Raw genomic sequence first — 18,505 nt, forward strand, 5'->3', positions numbered from 1 at the left:
GTAATTGGTAATTTATAGTTACAAAAGAATACAACGTCTGTTGGAAACACTTGAAAACTGTGTCAATACACTTTGACAGAAAACAGGTTCTATTGATAAACTTTGGTGGACACTCAAGAGAGCAAGTCCAGTCAGTCTTTCTTGACCCATTGTGCTTCTTATGTATGTTTTCAAATGTGCAAGAGTTGAAAACAACCTATATATAGGCATAGCAATGGGAACCCTACTACCTGGAAAAGGAGAGGGGGGGGGGGGAGGAAGGAAAGGCCTAATTCCCATTAGGAACCTGCCTCCTACCTCACGCTTAAGCAAAGAGCACAGCGGGGGGCAGAGCAGCCTTAAATAGCCTGCATCTCCGCCCCTGTCAACTGCCCCCACCAAGTCTGATCTCCTTCATGAGGGCCTTCAAATCCACCCCCCCCCACCCCCCACCCCTGCCATGCTTTAGGCTTTGCCTGCCAGTTATGGGTGAGCCAATCCAGTTGCTTCCACTATATTGGCTATTGCTGCAAGTAATGACCGTGAATAAATTGTCAAAATTTGCTTGAGATAGCGCTTGCGGTTGTGGAGAGACTTGTTTATGTTTTTCTTCTCATAGACTTAGCACGGGGATTTGGTTACCCAGTTTGATTTCATGAGTAAACCAGGGGTGTTTTTAACCTTAAAAATGGGGGTGGGGGAGAGGTGTGAATCCCTAACCCCCCCCCCCCCCCCGCTACAGAAGATATATTTTTCCTGTTCAGTCCTTGTTGAACTCTACTTCCTATCAATCCTGGCCAGGAATTCCAGTAGTGGCGGGGGGGGGGGGGGGAGGAGCTGAATTTCAAGAACATCTGGAAGGTCTCGGCTTCTCCATCCCTGATATTAAATGACCCATCAAAGTAGCTCATAAGGATTGCGTATAATAAATCTATAACTGGCTAAAGTGATTATAGAAGCTGGTCAATAAATGCAAGTTTGACACCTGAGTCCAGGACGAATCAATAGATGTGAAGTGAAATGTTCAGGGCAAATGTAGGTGAAGCATCACACCTAGAAGAGTGCTGCTGTTGTTCATTCGTTCAGTCGTTTCCGACTCTTCATGACCTCATGAACCAGCCCATGCCAGAGCTCCCTGTTGGCTGTGGCCATCACCAGCCCCTTCAAGGTTAAGCCAGTCACTTCAAGGATGCCATCCATCCATCTTGCCCTTGGTCGGCCCTCTTCCTTTTTCCTTCCATTTTCCTCAGGATCATTGACTACTCCTAACTTTCCTTTCTTCTCATGATGTAGCCAAAATACTTGGTCTTTGCCTCTAATATCCTTCCTTCCAATGAGCAGTTGGGCTTTATTTCCTGAAGTATGGACTGGTTGGATCTTCTTGCAGTCCAAGGCACTCTCAGAATTTTCCTCCAACACCACAGTTCAAAAGTGTCTATCTTCCTTCGCTGAGCCTTCCTTATGGTCTAGCTCTCACATCCATACGTTACTACAGAGAATACCATTGCTTTGACAATGCGGATCTTCGTTCCCAGTGTGATAGAAGATTGCTACAAGAGCAAGTATAGCTATGAAAATGTTGATACCATCTCAAATGTAACGGTACCCACTTGCATATTTCATTTGTTAAATCACCAAGTGCTGAATCTGAACATTTGTAGACCACCCTGCAACCATGCAGGTCTATGGTATCACTGAAATGGGTTGCAAAGATTTCAGAAGTGTTGTTAGAAGAATGTTTGACTTCTATCATTGCGGAACTGTTAATTCTTGGAGATTAAGTGGTAGCCTGAACAATATTTATGAACTTATTTTTAATTGGGGAGGGAACAAACCCCCCTGAGCTTCTCCAGGACTTGGGGGTCTGTGTGTTCACACACAGAAGAGAGAGTGTTGCATGTTCTTTCATAGTTTTCATTCTGCAGAACCAGCAGCCTTGTTGACTTGACATAGACATTCTCTCGGCTTCTGGGTGACAAATAGTCTTTCTCCCGATGACGGGAGGTGGGATGGGTAATGAGATGTATTGAGCTGATTCCAAGACAGCTGAAACTAGTCATGCTGGGCTTAGTTCCCTGTTTCATAACTTGACATTTCTTTCCCCCTTAACAAATTAAAACACACCCAAGCACCCCCCCCCCCCCGCCGCCATAATGAGCATATTAGAAGACACTGCTCTTCTCTTCTGTTTATGTGCCTGAGTTGCTACCTTTTGTAGCGTTCTTGTCTTTTCTGAGAACTGCACTTTCAGGAGAACTCAAAAGGTAATGCCAAATTGTTTTGAAAACCACAAGCAGGAAAAAAGCGAACAAACAAAAAACTTAACCAAAACTCGGTTTCCCAAAGTAGTACTTATGGGTTTGGTATCATTTCCATGCACTGAAAGATGATCCTACAGGGCTTAGACAAAGAGGCAAGGAATGCCTGGTGATCCTGACATTTGGAACTACAGCTCCAATCACTGGCCAACACACATTTTGGTGCCTCAAGTGTTAGACCTGTTTCTGGTTATATCTAATTTGCAGATTCCAAAAACGGTATCTGGGGTTGTTTGAAGTGCTGCTTCAGAAAATTGCATTCGATAGGTCACATCAGCTCTAGTTTCTTAGATATGGTTCTCATAGTTTTCTATGGGTGAGCAATGATGACTGGCATATACCATATGTTCCATGTCATAAAAACTAGAGCTGACAGGGGATGCACTTCTGACCACAACACTGCCACTTGCAGAGCACATGAACCACAACAAAATACACTTACAACATTAACTATCACTGTAATAAGCCATGCTGGAGATACCAACCTTTCTACTTCTCTTCTCAACTGGACTGGCATCTGAATCTTTGTATTGTTGAAGGCTTTCATGGCTGGAATCACTGGGTTGTTGTAGGTTTTTTCGGGCTATATGGCCATGTTCTAGAAGCATTCTCTCCTAGGTGAGAATTCCTCTAGAACATGGCATTATAGCCTGAAAAACCCTACAACAACCCAGCTGAATATTTTTTTTATTTGCTTCATTTATGCCCGGCCTTTCTCATCCCCGTTGGGGGGGATCTTGCTCCAACATTGGAGAAGGGACAGCATTGTCTATCACACTGCTCTTTTTCTTCCAAGAGAAATGAATGGCAAAGGAAGCACTTTGCTGCCATCACTCATTATCTGCCACCAGTCAACCACCTCATTCTGACTAATCATAGAACTATCTCAGAACTAGAATTTGGACAGACAGCAAACAAAGCAGCACAAACTAGAGAGCAAAGGGCCACCTTGTTAAGGTATATTACTGCAGACACAGTAATGTCTGTGTCTGCGGTAATGTCTGGGGCCCCCAGTGGCGTAATAGATTAAACCCTTGTGTCGGCAGGGTTCGAATCCGGTAAGCCGGGTGAGCTCCCATCTCTCAGCCCCAGGTTCCCATGCGGGGACATGAGAGAAGCCTCTCACAGGATGGTAAAACATCCGGGCGTCCCCCGGGCAGTGTCCTTGCAGATGGCCAATTCTCTCACACCAGAAGTGGCTTATAGTTTCTCAAGTCACTACTGACATGAAAAAAAAAACTGCAGACACACATGACAAAGAGGTCAAGGCAGAGGAGCTGGACATGGTGATGGAATCGTGATACTAGAGGGAGAATAATGCACTTTCTAAACAGTAGCTAAGCCAGCCATTGGAAAAATGGGTAGCAGAAACTTCTCCCTGTAATTCAGGTTGGCAGCCTCAGTTTGTTTTCTGGAAAAGCAGTGGTGGCAATGATCTTGTTATAACAGAGGCTGCCTACTCAATGTTCCTTATTCATTTCTTTGGCCAATTCCCTTTGTATGGTTCTAGATACACTGACATAAAATCCCCAGATGGATTTTCAAGTTACTGTCCCTATTTTCTTATGGGAAGAATGTACTGTGATTCACTCAACAGAGCTTTTGACCTACCTGCTAAATAGTTTGGCTCACAATTCAAACTGTTTCCAATTTGCTAAAGTGTTTAATGTTTTCAGCGTGCTTAAACATTAATTTTAAATTGGGTTAAACTATTAAACTAATTTCCAATTTCCTTTGATATAGATATATCTAAGATATATATAGATATAAATAACCTGGCGGTGCAACAGGTTAAATTGTTGAACTGTTGCATCTGCTTACCTAAGGGTTGCCAGTTTGAAGCCATGGGTCGGAGGGAGCCCCCACTGTTAGCCCTAGCTCCTGCCAATCTAGCAGTTCAAAAATATGCAAATGTGAGTTGATCAGTAGGTACTGCATTGGCGGGAAGGTAATAAAGGTGCCCATGCAGCCATGCCAGCAACACGACTAGGAGGTGTCTACGGACAACAGGCTCCTCGGCTTGGAGATGGAACAAGAGCACCTCCCCATGGCCAGAGTTGAGCACCGCCTCCAGAAGCCGGAGATGAAAGGGGAAGCCTTTACCTTTGTTCTGTGTATTTGTATGTCTTGTTATTCCTCCGTATTAAAAGGCATCGAATGTTTGCCTAACGGTGTATGTTTTAATTCACTCTGAGTCCCCTTGGGGAGATAGAGCAGAATATAAATAAAGTGTTATTATATAATTATAAATAACTTAATATGTTTGCTTGACTATGATCACTAGCATTTCTAACTCTATTCTCATTACCAAAATGGGATTAGTGAGGAAAACTGATAGTTACTATCTGGATAAAGACTAAGAGGCTTCTCCAACATCATGCCCACAGTAGGCTACAATTGCCACCATTCCTAACTGGCCTGAGCCTCATATTGGGGGGGGGGGGGGCTATGCCATACTGGGTGGGGGCTTCTGGGAATTGTATTTGAAAAGAAGGGAGTTGCCCAGCTCTGATATCATAGTAACCCATGCCTATCAAGGTCATACTTCCTATCTAGCACTTCCCAGGAGGGTGTGCGTGTCAGACATTCTTCCAAAGATCCCCTTGTTATCTAGGAAAATCAAGGACACTTGCTGTTGCTAAAATATCTCCTCCAAAGGAAAGAACAATTGGAGGGTTTCAGTAAAGCACTTCTCCAAAGGCCTTTCATGTTTGGGAGACCACAAACCAGCTGGGACATTAGAGGATGGTGGCATGTGTCACAGCTGTGATGCTCATGTAATCGGCCCCGGTGCAACAAACAAAGAAGAGCACAGAGGGAAGGGGGAGCATGTGTGAGGTATTTGGGGTGCAGCACTTTTATGTGGAAGAGTCAAGTGGCATTTCAAAGCAAAGGGTGGTAGCAGAGTTATCAAAGACTGCCAAGCTCCATGAAGCAGCCTGACTACAGTTCAGAAGCATCAGAGTCTGTTTAGCGGTCAGGACAGAAGCTGCTGATTCGGCTGAATTTCTCCAGTGAGCAGAAAGAGACAAAGGCAGTTAGTTACCTGTGCTGCTCAGGCGACTGGCTGAGAGACTTCCACTTCAATCCCGAGCCCTGAGGGAATGACAGCAAAAGAAAAGAAGAAGAAAACATACAATTAATCGGGAACAAGGAATGAAACGTGCCCCAGAGCCCTTCCACAGACACACATGAGGAGCACAAGGAGACCCATCGCATTGCTTTAAAGCCAAGGAAATGGCACAAAATAAATTCACGTGGAACACACTTGCATATGAAACCCCTCTTACATACGCCCCCTTTTGTCACCCCTCTGGCTCTTCAGAAGAGATGTTTTGTTTTGTTTTCTGAGCGTTGTTTTTTTTTTTAAGGCAGACAGTAGGCAAGGCTATTGTGCTATTGTGCAAGCTCTTAAGGCAGACTAAAACAGGGGAGAATGCAGAGCAAAGGGATGAAGGGAGGCTTGACTGACATTGCATCTCCTCTCTCAATAAGTTACCCCACAGGAACAATGCTGCATTGGGACAACTTTTGCCTACCTTAATTGGAAGTAAAGGGTACAGAGGTAACTCCTACTTAATGCTCTGAAGAGTCAAACCATGCTATTCAAATACTACTTCTTATTACGCCACTTCTCCATATCAGAGTTGTGTGCACCACACAGTGTGTTCTTAATCTCCTAAAATGCCAGAATAAGGTCGGGAGGAATCTCGATGGGGAATCTGTGTATAGCAGTACTTTGACTCACTCCTCAACCTGCTGGTCCATAGTCCTCATCAAGATTGGGCTCCCTGTGCCTAGAATCTGCATTAGGAGAAGAGACTCACATTTACACCAACTGAAGCTTTCCTTTCAATACACTGAAGAAAGCAGTGTATGCCCAGTGTGGACCAGTACCAATGTGCCTACTATACTGGTCTTCCAGAAACCACTCAGGCTATTGCTGAACATGTGAATGGTGCCTGGTCTATTTTTGCCTGCAGAAAAGAGTCTAAACTACAGTGCTTGTATTCATTGATCATTTACGCTGCTTTTTACTGCCAATTAGGGTTAGCGTTTTGCTTCCTTCCTTGGGCTGAAGAGATGCAAAAACACTAGGGACCATGAGAGCTTTGTTTCTCTCCGGGCTTTGCTTGTTTTGTTTCCAGTGCTGTCTCCCCAAATTCTTTAGGACAACTCTGAAAAACAGTGTACTGTAGTGTTTACGGTAAGATCAAAATTAAGAGATCAAGATCCTAGTCCCAACTGAGGGACCTTCCAGACATGTAGAATAATCTAATACAAGTAGAATAATGTAATACAATACAAATAATAATACATTTTAAGTATATATTTTATATTACATGTAATATTACTAATAATATTACAATAAAATTATATAGTACAATATAGTAATATAGAATACTGATATTGTGCTATGCTAATAATATAATATATTGTATGTATATATATCTTGTAAGCCGCTCTTAGTCCCCTTCGGGGTCAGAAGGGCAGCATATAAATTTCGTAAATAAATAAAGAAATAATCACAGGGTGTCTTAAACCTACTCCTGTTGATAGACTTTATAAGCTAGCTGGTATATCCCCTCCCTGATGTGCAATAGGAAGTTGTTGCCAATTGCGAGAAAAATAAGGTTGAACACTGTGAAAGCCACCCACTATATAACTATCACCCTCTTCCCAGTAGACTTAAATCAAGGAAGCTTCATGAGAATCACCAATCCTCTAAATGTTCCTCCAGCAAGAGCAAGAGTATCCCTGTGGGTGGCAAAATCAGGCAATTCCAACTGGATGGCCCCCACAAGGGTAAACCAAGAATGGGCAATTTGGAAGTCCCTGAACAGATTCAGTAGTGGAGTTGGCAGATCAAAATACAACCTGAAAAATAGCTCTGTCTAGAAGAATCCTCCATCTTGTGTGACTGTGGAGCAGAACACACAACTCAGCATCTGTATGCTTGTCTGCAATGCCCTGCCTCATGCAAAGAGGAAGAACTGTTTAAAGCTAAAGTTATCAGTTTTAGACTTATCTATTTATGCAATAGGAGCCACCAGTGGCGCAGTGGGTTAAACCACTGAGCTGCTAAACTTGTTGACTGAAAGGTTGCAGGTTCGAATCTGGGGAGAGACATAACCTTCTGCTGTCAACCCCAGCTTCTGCCAACCTAGCAGTTCGAAAAAATGCAAATGCAAATAGATCAATAGGTACTGCTCCGGTGGGAAGGTAACAGCGCTCCATGCAGTCATGCTGGCCCCATGACCTTGGGGGTGTCTCTTCGGCTTAGAAATGGAGATGAGCATCACACCCGAGAGTTGGACACGACTGGACTTAATGTCAGGGGAAAACCTTTACCTTTACTATTTATGCAATGCTTTTGACATGAAATAAATAAACAAACAAACCAGGAGCTCAAGGTTCAAGTTGCTATTAAACTAAGTGATCTTTGGCCAGTCTCTCTCAGCCTTCCTTACCGTTGTGAGGAGAAAAGCTATGTAAGCTACCTTGAGCTATTTGGAAGAAACTCAGAAACTAATAACTATAATCAACTTAGCACCTTACTAACATTTGAGCAGAAACCTGGGCATCTAAGGTGGTTTTCCTTGGATCTCTCCCCAACCTTGTCAACTGTTTCAACCGGCAAGACTACAAACAAGGGAGAAAGGGGATCTTGTGCCCACCACCAGTTTTTGATGTCAAGCATGCAAATGGAAAGTCAGATTCTGAACACTGCAGGCTTTTAAAGCCACATGGCTTGATGCCACGGGGAAATGAGAATTCCTGGGGAGAGAAAGCCTGTTTTATCCCAAAGTCCAATTTTTAAATAAAACCCACCACCCGAGCCCCTTAACAGACAAACCCTTCCATTGTTGGATATTTGAGCAAAACGGCACACCCAGCGCACGGAGGTTGAGAGGATCAATTAGCCAATTAGCATAAATATATCCAACCGCCCTCGGGAGGTGGGCGGCGGCCCCACATTCATTCCAGTTCACATTTAGCATTAAGAATGTCAGACATCTTGGCCAAGTCACAAATGGCCCGGCAGTTGGTTAACGACAATGTTCCGTCTTTTATTAACTTTTCCAAGCTGCGCAAGCGTGCAAACGTCCTGAGTCTTTAGTCGCTGGTTGAACTCCCTGACTTGGCCCAGGGAGCAGCCCAGAGACAAGGCAGCAGGTTTCTATTAAACAGCCACACATGCGATTGGAATTATGTTTGAAGGCAAACATATGTTCTGCACGGATGCAAACGCCTCGGCACGCCAGCCAGGGCCGCCATCTGAGCACAGGGCCCCCGCCTCCCTCCTCTTGGCCCCCTCTCTCCAGCCTAAAATGACCTCCAGGCTTAGACTGCAGACTGTCAGCTCAGTGGCAGCTTCCCCCACAGACACAATACTTCAGTGGCCTCTCAAACACCATTTCAGTAGGCAGAACTCCACTGGGGCTGTCAGAGAAGTATGGGTTTTTAAAAAGGAGGGTCTCAACCAGTAATTTACAACAATGCTGAAGAGTTAGTTAACCATTCCTGGAAAAATATATGCTATGGGTGCAAAACCTTTGAAGCTCTGGATCAGGGGTGTCAAACTCATTTTCATCGAGGGCCATGTCGTTTATTTATTCATTTATTTATTTACAGTATGTATATTCCGCTCTTCTCACCCTGCAGGGGACTCAGGGTGGATTACAATGCATATATACATGGCAAACATTCAATGCCATTTAGACATACAACATATATTGACAGACACAGAGGCAATTTAACATTCCAGCCACTTGTGACACCAGTCCTTTGATGGAGTACTTCCTCATTCTTCTGCACACTTAAAGCGGTACCTAAATTTCCTACTTGACAGATGCAACTGTTTTTTGGGCTGCATAGGTCAACAGCAAGCTAGACTATTAGTGGTCAGGAGCTTATTCCGACCTGGGTTGGCTTCGAATTCAAGACCTCTTGGTCAGTAGTGATTTAATGCAGCTGGCTACTAACTAGCTGCACCACAGCCTGGTTGCCTCCAAAGGGCAATTACAAAGGGCCAACTATAATTTTTTAACATGATAATTGGTGTGCTTTACTTTTTACCCAATTTATACAAGTGCCCTAGATGATACTCCACTTTGGCAGAAAAAAATGAAATGCAAAGATACAGAATGGGTGACGCCTGGCTCGAGAGCAGTACGTGTGAAAAAGATCTTGGAGTCCTCGTGGACAACAAGTTAAACATGAGCCAACAATGTGATGTGGTGGCAAAAAAAGCCAATGGGATTTTGGCCTGCATCAATAGGAGCATAGTGTCTAGATCTAAGGAAGTAATGCTACCCCTCTATTCTGCTTTGGTTAGACCACATCTGGAATATTGTGTCCAGTTCTGGGCACCACAATTCAAGAGAGATATTGACAAGCTGGGATGTGTCCAGAGGAGGGCGTCTAAAATGATCAAGGGTCTGGCGAACAAGCCCTATGAGGAGCGGCTTAGGGAACTGGGCATGTTTAGTCTGAAGAAGAGAAGGCTGAGAGGAGATATGATAGCCATGTATAAATATGTGAGAGGAAGCCACAGGGAGGAGGGAGCAAGCTTGTTTTCTGCTTCCTTGGAGACTAGGACGCGGAGCAATGGCTTCAAACTACAAGAGAGGAGATTCCATCTGAACATTAGGAAGAACTTCCTGACTGTGAGAGCCGTTCAGCAGTGGAACTCTCTGCCCCGGAGTGTGGTGGAGGCTCCTTCTTTGGAAGCTTTTAAGCAGAGGCTGGATGGCCATTTGTCAGGGGTGATTTGAATGCAATATTCCTGCTTCTTGGCAGGGGGTTGGACTGGATGGCCCATGAGGTCTCTTCCAACACTTTGATTCTATGATTCTATGATTTAGGCAAAAGTAAAGGTAAAAGTTTATCCTTAACATTAAGTCTAGTCATGTCTGTCTCTGGTGGGTGGCGCCCATTTCCATTTCTAAGCCGAAGAGCCGGCGTTGTCCATAGACACCTCCAAGGTCATGTGGCCAGCATGACTGCATGGAGTGCTGTTACCTTCCCGCTGAAGTGGTACCTATTGATCCACTCACATCCACATGTTTTCAAACTGCTAGTTTGGCAGAAGCTGGGGTTAACAGCAGGAGCTCACCCTGCTCTGCAGATCTGAACCACCGACCTTTCAGTTAGCAGTTAGCTCAGTGGTTTAACCCACTGCACCATCAGGTATTTCCATAATTCCTTGCCCACGGCTGTGCTGGTGGCCTGAAAGAAGCCTCAGATGGGTTTGTAATTGGGAAAACTGGTGGCAGCTCCTGTACCAATAATGGTTGTATAGAAAAGGATATTTCAGTGGAGGTTAGTTCACTGCCTGACAAGCAGCCCGTGCTGACATTCCCAGCCATGAAAGGGTGAATAGTTATGTCTAAGTTTTCAAAGTGGCAGCCCCTGCGTGACAGCCTCCTTTCTTCCTAGACACACATATACACATGTGTATAGGGAGAAGGAAAAAGCCTGATAGTGTGCATGTGTGCAAGTGAAGATGGGAAACAGAAAATATGCCACGTATACCATCTGTGTAAACAACAAACCTCTTTGTAGTTCAAACTGGAGCCAAGGGACCAGATAGTTGTGGCTAAGGGAGTCTTTATCGCACCAAGTCCTTGGAGGGAAGAGCCTCTCGGGAATAAATACAGGATTCTTGGCCAAGAGGCTTCTCTGAGCCAAGCGGCAAGGACAGGGGCAGCTCCACACGGCAGCTGGCTGAAGGAGGAGACCCGCCACTGCTTAGGATTACAGTAAAACTCAATTACTCCCCTGTCCTCCCCCACCCGTTGCCTCAGTCCTTGGGCCTTAAAAGAGGCAAAAGAGCAGTGGTGGGTCTGTAGAGATGGCTGTCTCCAACAGTAATTAAACACAGATTTCGAAGCAAACATGTGCTGTCCATAGAGATAGCAACAATGAGACCAAGGAGCCGTCTCCTGGGTTGAGGATGGGGGATGTCCTTCCAGGAAGGTATATGTGTGCATATTTGTGTGCCTTCAAGTCATCTCTCAATTGAGCGGTAGCTCCATGAATCTCATAAGGTTTTCTTCAGCAAGGATTCATCAGAAGTGGTTCAGCTAGTTCCTTCCACTGAAATAGGACCTTCTGTTGAAATAGAGGTTAGTTCCTTCCATGGAAATAGAGCACTGGCTGTCTCCCATCCAAGTACTAACCAGGGCAGACCCTATTTAGCATCCAAGATTAGATGGAAACAGATATTTAGAATATTTACAGTATTCCCGCACTACTTTGCAGTTCGCTTTTCGCAGACTCGCTGTTTCACGGTTTAAAAATCACATAATGTATAAAAATATATTTTAAAAAGTATTAATTCTAACACTAAAATATTATAAATCATAAAAAATTACAATTTACAATAAATAGCGTATTTACTCAGTGGATGAATAGACACCAAAAATGAAAGTAGGGCTTGTGCAGCAGCTGCTTGAGATGCTGCTTGCTGATGTGAGATTGTAAAGATATATATACATAGCATCCCTACTTCTTGGATTTTCACTTTTTGTGGGTATTCCTGGAACGTAACACCCGCGATAAGTGAGGGAACACTGTAGTGAGTAGCTGGGTATAAATAAGGAAACTACAGCTGGGGAAAGTACTAGTGGTAGAATCACTTAGGTGTGAAAGGCATGCATGACTTCATGTCTCACTTTGTTCAAACAGGACACAGGTGTCAAACTCAAGGCCTGTGGGTTGAATCTGGCCCATCGTGTCCGTTTATGTAGCCCTCCAGATGCTGGACAACAACTCCTGTTTTCTTTATCATTAGACATCATGACTAGAGCTGATGGGAGCTCTGATATAGTAACATCTGGAAGGCTACATCTTGTTCCATTGTGTCAGGACAGTGAAATTTAAATACAAGGATTGGGGATATGATGTCTGACTTTAAAATGTCCTTTATCCTTTCCTCAACCTCAAATTCACAAGTGCTGTTGGGTTGGAATTCCCATTATTTTCAATTTGCATGGCCGATAACTTAAAGTGATGGGAGTTTTCATTCAAAAACATTGGGGGACCCAAATTGGGTAAAAAGTAAGGAGTACTAAACTCTATGTAAAAATATATATATTTAGTTGGCCCTCTATATCTGCGGATTCTCTGTCAATGGATTCAATGGGCCTTTGAAGGCAGCCATAAGGCTGATGTGGCCCTCGATGAAAATATGTTTGACATCCCTGTAATAAGACATAGGGTATACAAGGCGGACAGGACAATAAAAGAGGATTCAAATAATCCTAGTGTAGTAGTTTTGGGCTCCCTGGTGGCATAGTGGGTTAAACCACTGAGCTGCTCAACTTGCTGACCAAAAGGTTGGTGGTTCGAATCCGGGGAGCGGGGTGAGCTTCCACTGTTAGCTCCAGCTTCTGTCAACCTAGCAGTTTGAAAACATACAAGTGTGAGTAGATCAATAAGTAGTGCTTCTGTGGGAAGAAAACGGCGTTCCATGCAGTCATGCCTGCCTTGGAGATGTCTATGGGCAACGCTGGCTCTTCGGCTTAGAAATGGAGATTAGCACCATCCCTCAGAGTTGAACACAACTAGACTTGATATCAAGGGGAAACCTTTACCTAGTAGTTTTGACTGTGAAATAAGTCTTTGCTATTGTATTATTGTGCAATTGTGTATGTGTGTATTCTCTCTCTCTCTTTCTCTCTGACTCTAACACACACCCTCACATATATATTCTCACTCACTTTCTGCTTCCACCAACAAACAGTGTGTGCTTTTATAAACAAACAGGGCTTTTCATCTCCTGATTGAGAAAGAACAGGAAAGGGCCGCGTTTCCTGTCATGGGGTTTGTGATTCTTCAGGGCTTTATAAAAGATCACAGACCACGCTCTGCTTGAAGGTCCATGGCCAAGGGAAGCTATTCTTGCACAGGACACTCCACGCCAAAAGCAGAGTCCAAATTGCACCCCATTCTCTCCTCCCCCTGATCTTTCTCACTTTCTCTGTGTCTGCATCTACAGCAGGCATGGGCAAATTCCCCCCCCCCCCAGGTATTTTGGACTTCAACTCCCACAATTCCAGAATTGTGGGAGTTGAAGTCCAAAACACTTGGAGGGGCAATGTTTGCCCATGCCTGCTGTGGAATGAATGTGGTTTGACACCATGGCTCTATGCCATGGTATCCTGAGAGTTGTAGTTAGCCAAGGACCCAACCCTCTTGGGCAGAGAAGGGTAAAAATCTTATAAAACTACAACTCCTATGATTTCATAGAACCAAGCCATGGCAGTTAAGGTGGTGCCAAACTACATTCATTCTATAGGGTAAACACGCCCTAAGTCTCCCTGTAACTGACTTCAATCAAAGCCTTCATGCTCATTTACTTTATTAAGCAAAGTTGGGGTATTCTGTAGTCAGCAGAGCTCTTTTTTACTTCATTATTATTATTTGGATTATGACTTCCAGATCAGCAGTACACAATAAGCACATTTGTCAAGCTATGGATAGTAACGGAGACCAACAAAATGACTGTCCAAGATGGCTTTTGGAAACTGTTTTGCTATCCAAATAAAGCTGTCAGATTGAAAACCTGACAGGTTGTGACAAAGGGGAAAGACCCATTGAGTGGCAATGTGGCTTAATTCACTGAGTTTATGGAAGAAATCGAAATAGATGTCAGTAGAGAGGTGGCTTTTGGTGCAGAGCCACCAAATTGCCATTCAGCTTGTATCCAGACTATCTGAAGGACATGATTTTCTTTGCCTGGGTGTTAAAATCATCAGGTGGAGGCTATTTTCTCCATCTCTCCACAGCTGGAAAGAAGCAGCTTTCTGCCAGCCATTCCCAATTTTCAGAATTACTCTCTTAGAGAGGCCAGATTAGTGCTCCATCACATCTACCTAGCAGCAGGTGAAGATGATTTTTGTCCCTTTTGTTTCATGACAATGTGTATAGGGAAAGAACAAACTGTCAAGCTTGTTATATTTCCTGCTTCTGAGAAATGCATTTTAAAATTGGTTTTTGTGCTATTTATAGTTTAATGTTGCACCCCAGGCCAGGAAACACCTCTGCACTTAACCACCACCGTCCAGCCCAAGTTAAATCAGCAAAGCAGTTTATTAAAGATATATAAAAAGCACTGTAGCAAAAACTTCAAAGTCTATATGTATAAAATAGTCCACAAGATTCAAGGTACAAGAGTAATCCAAAATCCTAAAGCAACGGGACATCCAGCACAGAAATACAAGAAAATCAGGAAGTTACAAGGCAGCATAGAATCCAATACAAAAATCCAGGAAGAATCCTTCAAACTTGGAAGCATGAAACAGGAGCAAAGACATGGAACTAGAATTCCCTCAGAAAGCTTGACTAGGACTTGGCAAAAACTGTTACCTCAATTACCAACATTGACCACCCAGCCTCTCTAATAGACACATGAAATCATGCCTTTTCCCATGACTTCCTGATATATGTCTCTTCTCTAACAAGCACTGTAACCTTCGAAGATTCTGTTGAGCAGCACAAAGTTTCTGAAAACTGAGTCTCCTATCAACTAGCTCATTATCTTGCAACTCATTATTCTCTCCACCTGGGATTTCAGTCTCTGAGTCCGTTTCCCTAGAGAACGACTCTTCTGCACCATCTTGGTACCTCTCTGGAACGTGACCTTCATTAACTGCTGGAGACACAGACTAATCATTTTCAGGACTTAAAATCTCATGTTGGTTCGTAGGCTCAGAGTTCCCAAGATCCACATCCCCATTTATATCGATATCAGCCACAACCATGGAATGAACTACAACATTTAATTACATATTACAACCTCCCCCCCCCCCCATACCTTCTGGAACAGTACCTATGGCCACATCTGACAAAATAAGTTTTTTTGGGGGGGGGGGATTTCTAGGTCCTCCAAGGAGGCTTGACCATTAATGCCAGCAGAAGTTATTCATTTCAAAAGAGTTTGCTATTATCCATTTTCTTGTTTTCTCTATCAATTCAGGAATGTATTCCCTGTGGATAAGTGTGTTGTATAGTACATTAACTTTTGTATATATTTTTATTGATGCAAATGTTTGTGTGCCTCGTTTTTAGTTCTTGTAAGCTGCTTTGAGTCCCAGCCTGGGGGGAAAAGGCAAGCTATAAATGAAATAAATGAACAGCAACCAATCTACCGCACCAATTAGGATCTCAAAAAGGGGGGTGGGTAAAATGTTACTAAACGGGGAATCTCTACATATTCAGAGCAATTGAACAAGCTGTAGCTAAGTGACAAAAGTTAATCAAAGCTGTTTAAAAGTGTGGCAAATGCTAGCCAGTGGTGTTCAGACAAGGGCACCTTTGCAATCCATGCATCCAAAAGATCAGTATCACAGTGGAGCACAATGAAGTGCGTCCAGCGCCTTATCTCTCATCCCTTTCATTTCAGCACCTGTCCCTATGTCTTTGGTATATAAACCCAACCCGACACTTAAGAAGGGCATGCAAGTCTTTTAAATACAGCTTGCTCCATTGTTTTTATCACCAGCATCAGCATCACTCAGCAGCATCATTTTATTCATTGATATCCCATCTTTCTCTCAATAATGAGACTCAGTGCACCTTACAACTAATTAAAAATAGATTAAAAACTACACAAGAATGCCAGTAAAGGCATATATACATAGGTTTATTTACAAAGCAATTTTTTATAAAATGTTAAAACATTAACATTCCTTGAAATAACAAATATGAAGGAGTCATCTAAAGAGCTTGGAAGCAATTTCTGGCACTGTGTTTGTGAATTATGATGGCATATGTCATACCTAGGCCATCTCAATTCATTTTTATGGTCTCTGCACAGGTCAAACCTTTGTTGCAACTTTTGGCCAAAATTGCTCCATAAGCTCATCACATTAAGTGGTCTCTATAACTACACAATCATTTCCATGTTGTCAGAAAGCCATTAATGTATGGGGATGCATCTCACCATCTTTCTATACTCAGCTGTGCTGCAGAGAAGTTTGTAAAGACCCCTGGACATGCCCGTAAAAGCCTGCGGCGGAAGAGTGACCCACAGGAAAATAGCTGGATGTGTCCCTGCGCATTACCTTAAGCTTCGACAATATGGAAATGTTTGGGGTACTGTGTAGTTTGAAAGGTGAAGTTTGGGTGGGATTGTGAGATGCAACTTAGTCAAATGTGGACAACGTATTATATATTGTCCACAGTTATACATTATGTTTTGCTATTTACTTTCTCTAAGGCTGAGAGATGATCACCCAGTAGGCCTTCATGGCTGTGTAAACATCACTCTTGTCCACAGTTCACTTGGCCAATAATTTTAAATTTCCAGTTAAGTCATTGGGATGTCCTTTCTAAAGCAATAAATATTTCATATTAAGCTTATGTTGCCTGGAAAAGGTGTAAATTTCCAGAAACTGGGCTGCAATATCCACAATTATTCACTGATGGGAGATGCGATCCATCATCACCACCTCAATACAGTGAAAGCTCGGCATTGGCAGGGATATGGTTCCAAGACACACACACCCCTTATAAACACACACACACACACGCTCCCGAGTACCAAAATCCATAGATACTGGAGTCCATGATATGAGTGATGCTATGATGTCCTTCATATAAATCAGTGGTTCCCAACCTTGTTTTCACCAAGGACCACTTGACCAAGGACCATTTGACGAGGAACCTCTCTCCAACATTAGTACCAAAAGAGTTATGAATCCATTTTTGGTTAACTTTAAATTCAGTTTGGTTATTTAAGGTGCTGTTAAGGAAAACTGCATTGGATAGACCACATCAGATCAAGTTTCCAATCTAGAACATATCCCATCCAGTAGTTGCCATCTGCTTGCCCACAGAAAACTATATTTAATCATCTAGAGCTGATGTGGTAGTAGTAATCTTTTGTAGCTTCTCCCCTTCTGACATCCTCATTGCCCCAGCACGATAAGAGGGTTTTGCAAGAGCAGTTGCTCTTGTTTGTTGTGTAGTTTTGGGGCAATGATGTAGTAATGGTGAGACAGTAGAATATATTTTTGTTCTTGTGGACCACAGGTTGGGAACCACTGATATAAAATGAAGAACAATTCAAACATGTACCAGGAGGAGCCAGGGAATCCATGCAATGGTGGAAGGCAACAGCAAGGATGGCAAACACATCAGTATAGTCCAAGGTTTGGTTGGACTTAAGTCTAGTTGTGTCCGACTCTGGGGGTTGGTGCTCATCTCCATTTCTAAGCCGAAGAGCCGGTGTTGTCCGTAGACACCTCCAAGGTCATGTGGCCAGCACGACTGCATGGAGCTCTATTACCTTCCCATCAGAGTGGTACCTATTGATCTACTCACATTTGCATGTTTTTGAACTGCTAGGTTGGCAGAAGCTGGGACTGACAGCAGGAGCTCACACTGCTCCCCGGATTCGAATTTCCGACTTTTTGGTCAACAAGTTCAGCAGCTCAATGTGTTAACCCACTGTGCTACTGGGGGCATAGTCCAAGGCACATAGCAAAATCAATGTTCGCTCTTTGGAATTTCTCCCCCCAAAATTTTGAGCTGAATCTGTGGATGCAGGGTCCTTGGATCTAAAGGGCTGAACTGTACTGAAGCCATTAGAAAATGGGGGGGGGGGGGGGGGAGGCCTGAGAACTTCATTGGGAACAGAAAAACACTTAAACGTCATTCTGTCGGTGGCAGATTAGAAGAGGAAACTAGTCCGGAAGCGCAGTTCTTTTCCCAACCTACATTTCTGAAGCCTACAGGGGAGATTTTGTTGGGAAACAACTGTGCCAGCCCAGCTAACCAGAAGGGCATTAGGCACATGTGGCTCTCCTTTGCACAACTGCTCTGCGTCTTTACATGTATGTCATTTCTGGTCTTAACCACAATGATGTAATGGTAGCCAAGGTGTTTTGAAACACAGACGTCACTTGGTCACAGCAGTCTGGCACCCACTGGCCTCCGTCCTCTTTCTTCCTCCATCTTTCCAAGCCAGGGAAGGAAGGTAAACTAATTCCAGATCACCTGGAAGACGGAACTAATGTGTAGCTGGTGGTGGGGACGCACACTGTTTGCAAGAGTCACAGCGGACGAAGTCCCTTTCAACAGCTGTTATCTCTGCGTGCAGTAAGCAGGCTGCCGTAGCCACAGGGTACTATTATGGGATGCGGAGAGCTGCACAGGAAATGAGTCCTTGTTTCCCCCAACTGTTGCCTCAAACACAA

General features: G+C 43.6%; 1 protein-coding gene across 1 annotated transcript in view; it reads right to left on the reverse strand.

Annotated features, from left to right (window-relative positions):
• The window catches only part of TAMALIN (trafficking regulator and scaffold protein tamalin), a 37,972-nt gene that overhangs the window by 12,243 nt on the left and 7,224 nt on the right, over positions 1-18,505 (reverse strand). The window contains exon 2 of the mRNA XM_060764055.2: positions 5,344-5,393. Coding sequence (XP_060620038.1) covers positions 5,344-5,393 — 50 coding nt within the window. The remainder of the gene's footprint in view (positions 1-5,343; positions 5,394-18,505) is intronic.

The sequence above is a fragment of the Anolis sagrei genome, chromosome 2 (assembly GCF_037176765.1).
Source record: "Anolis sagrei isolate rAnoSag1 chromosome 2, rAnoSag1.mat, whole genome shotgun sequence".
Taxonomy (NCBI): Eukaryota; Metazoa; Chordata; class Lepidosauria; order Squamata; family Dactyloidae; genus Anolis; species Anolis sagrei.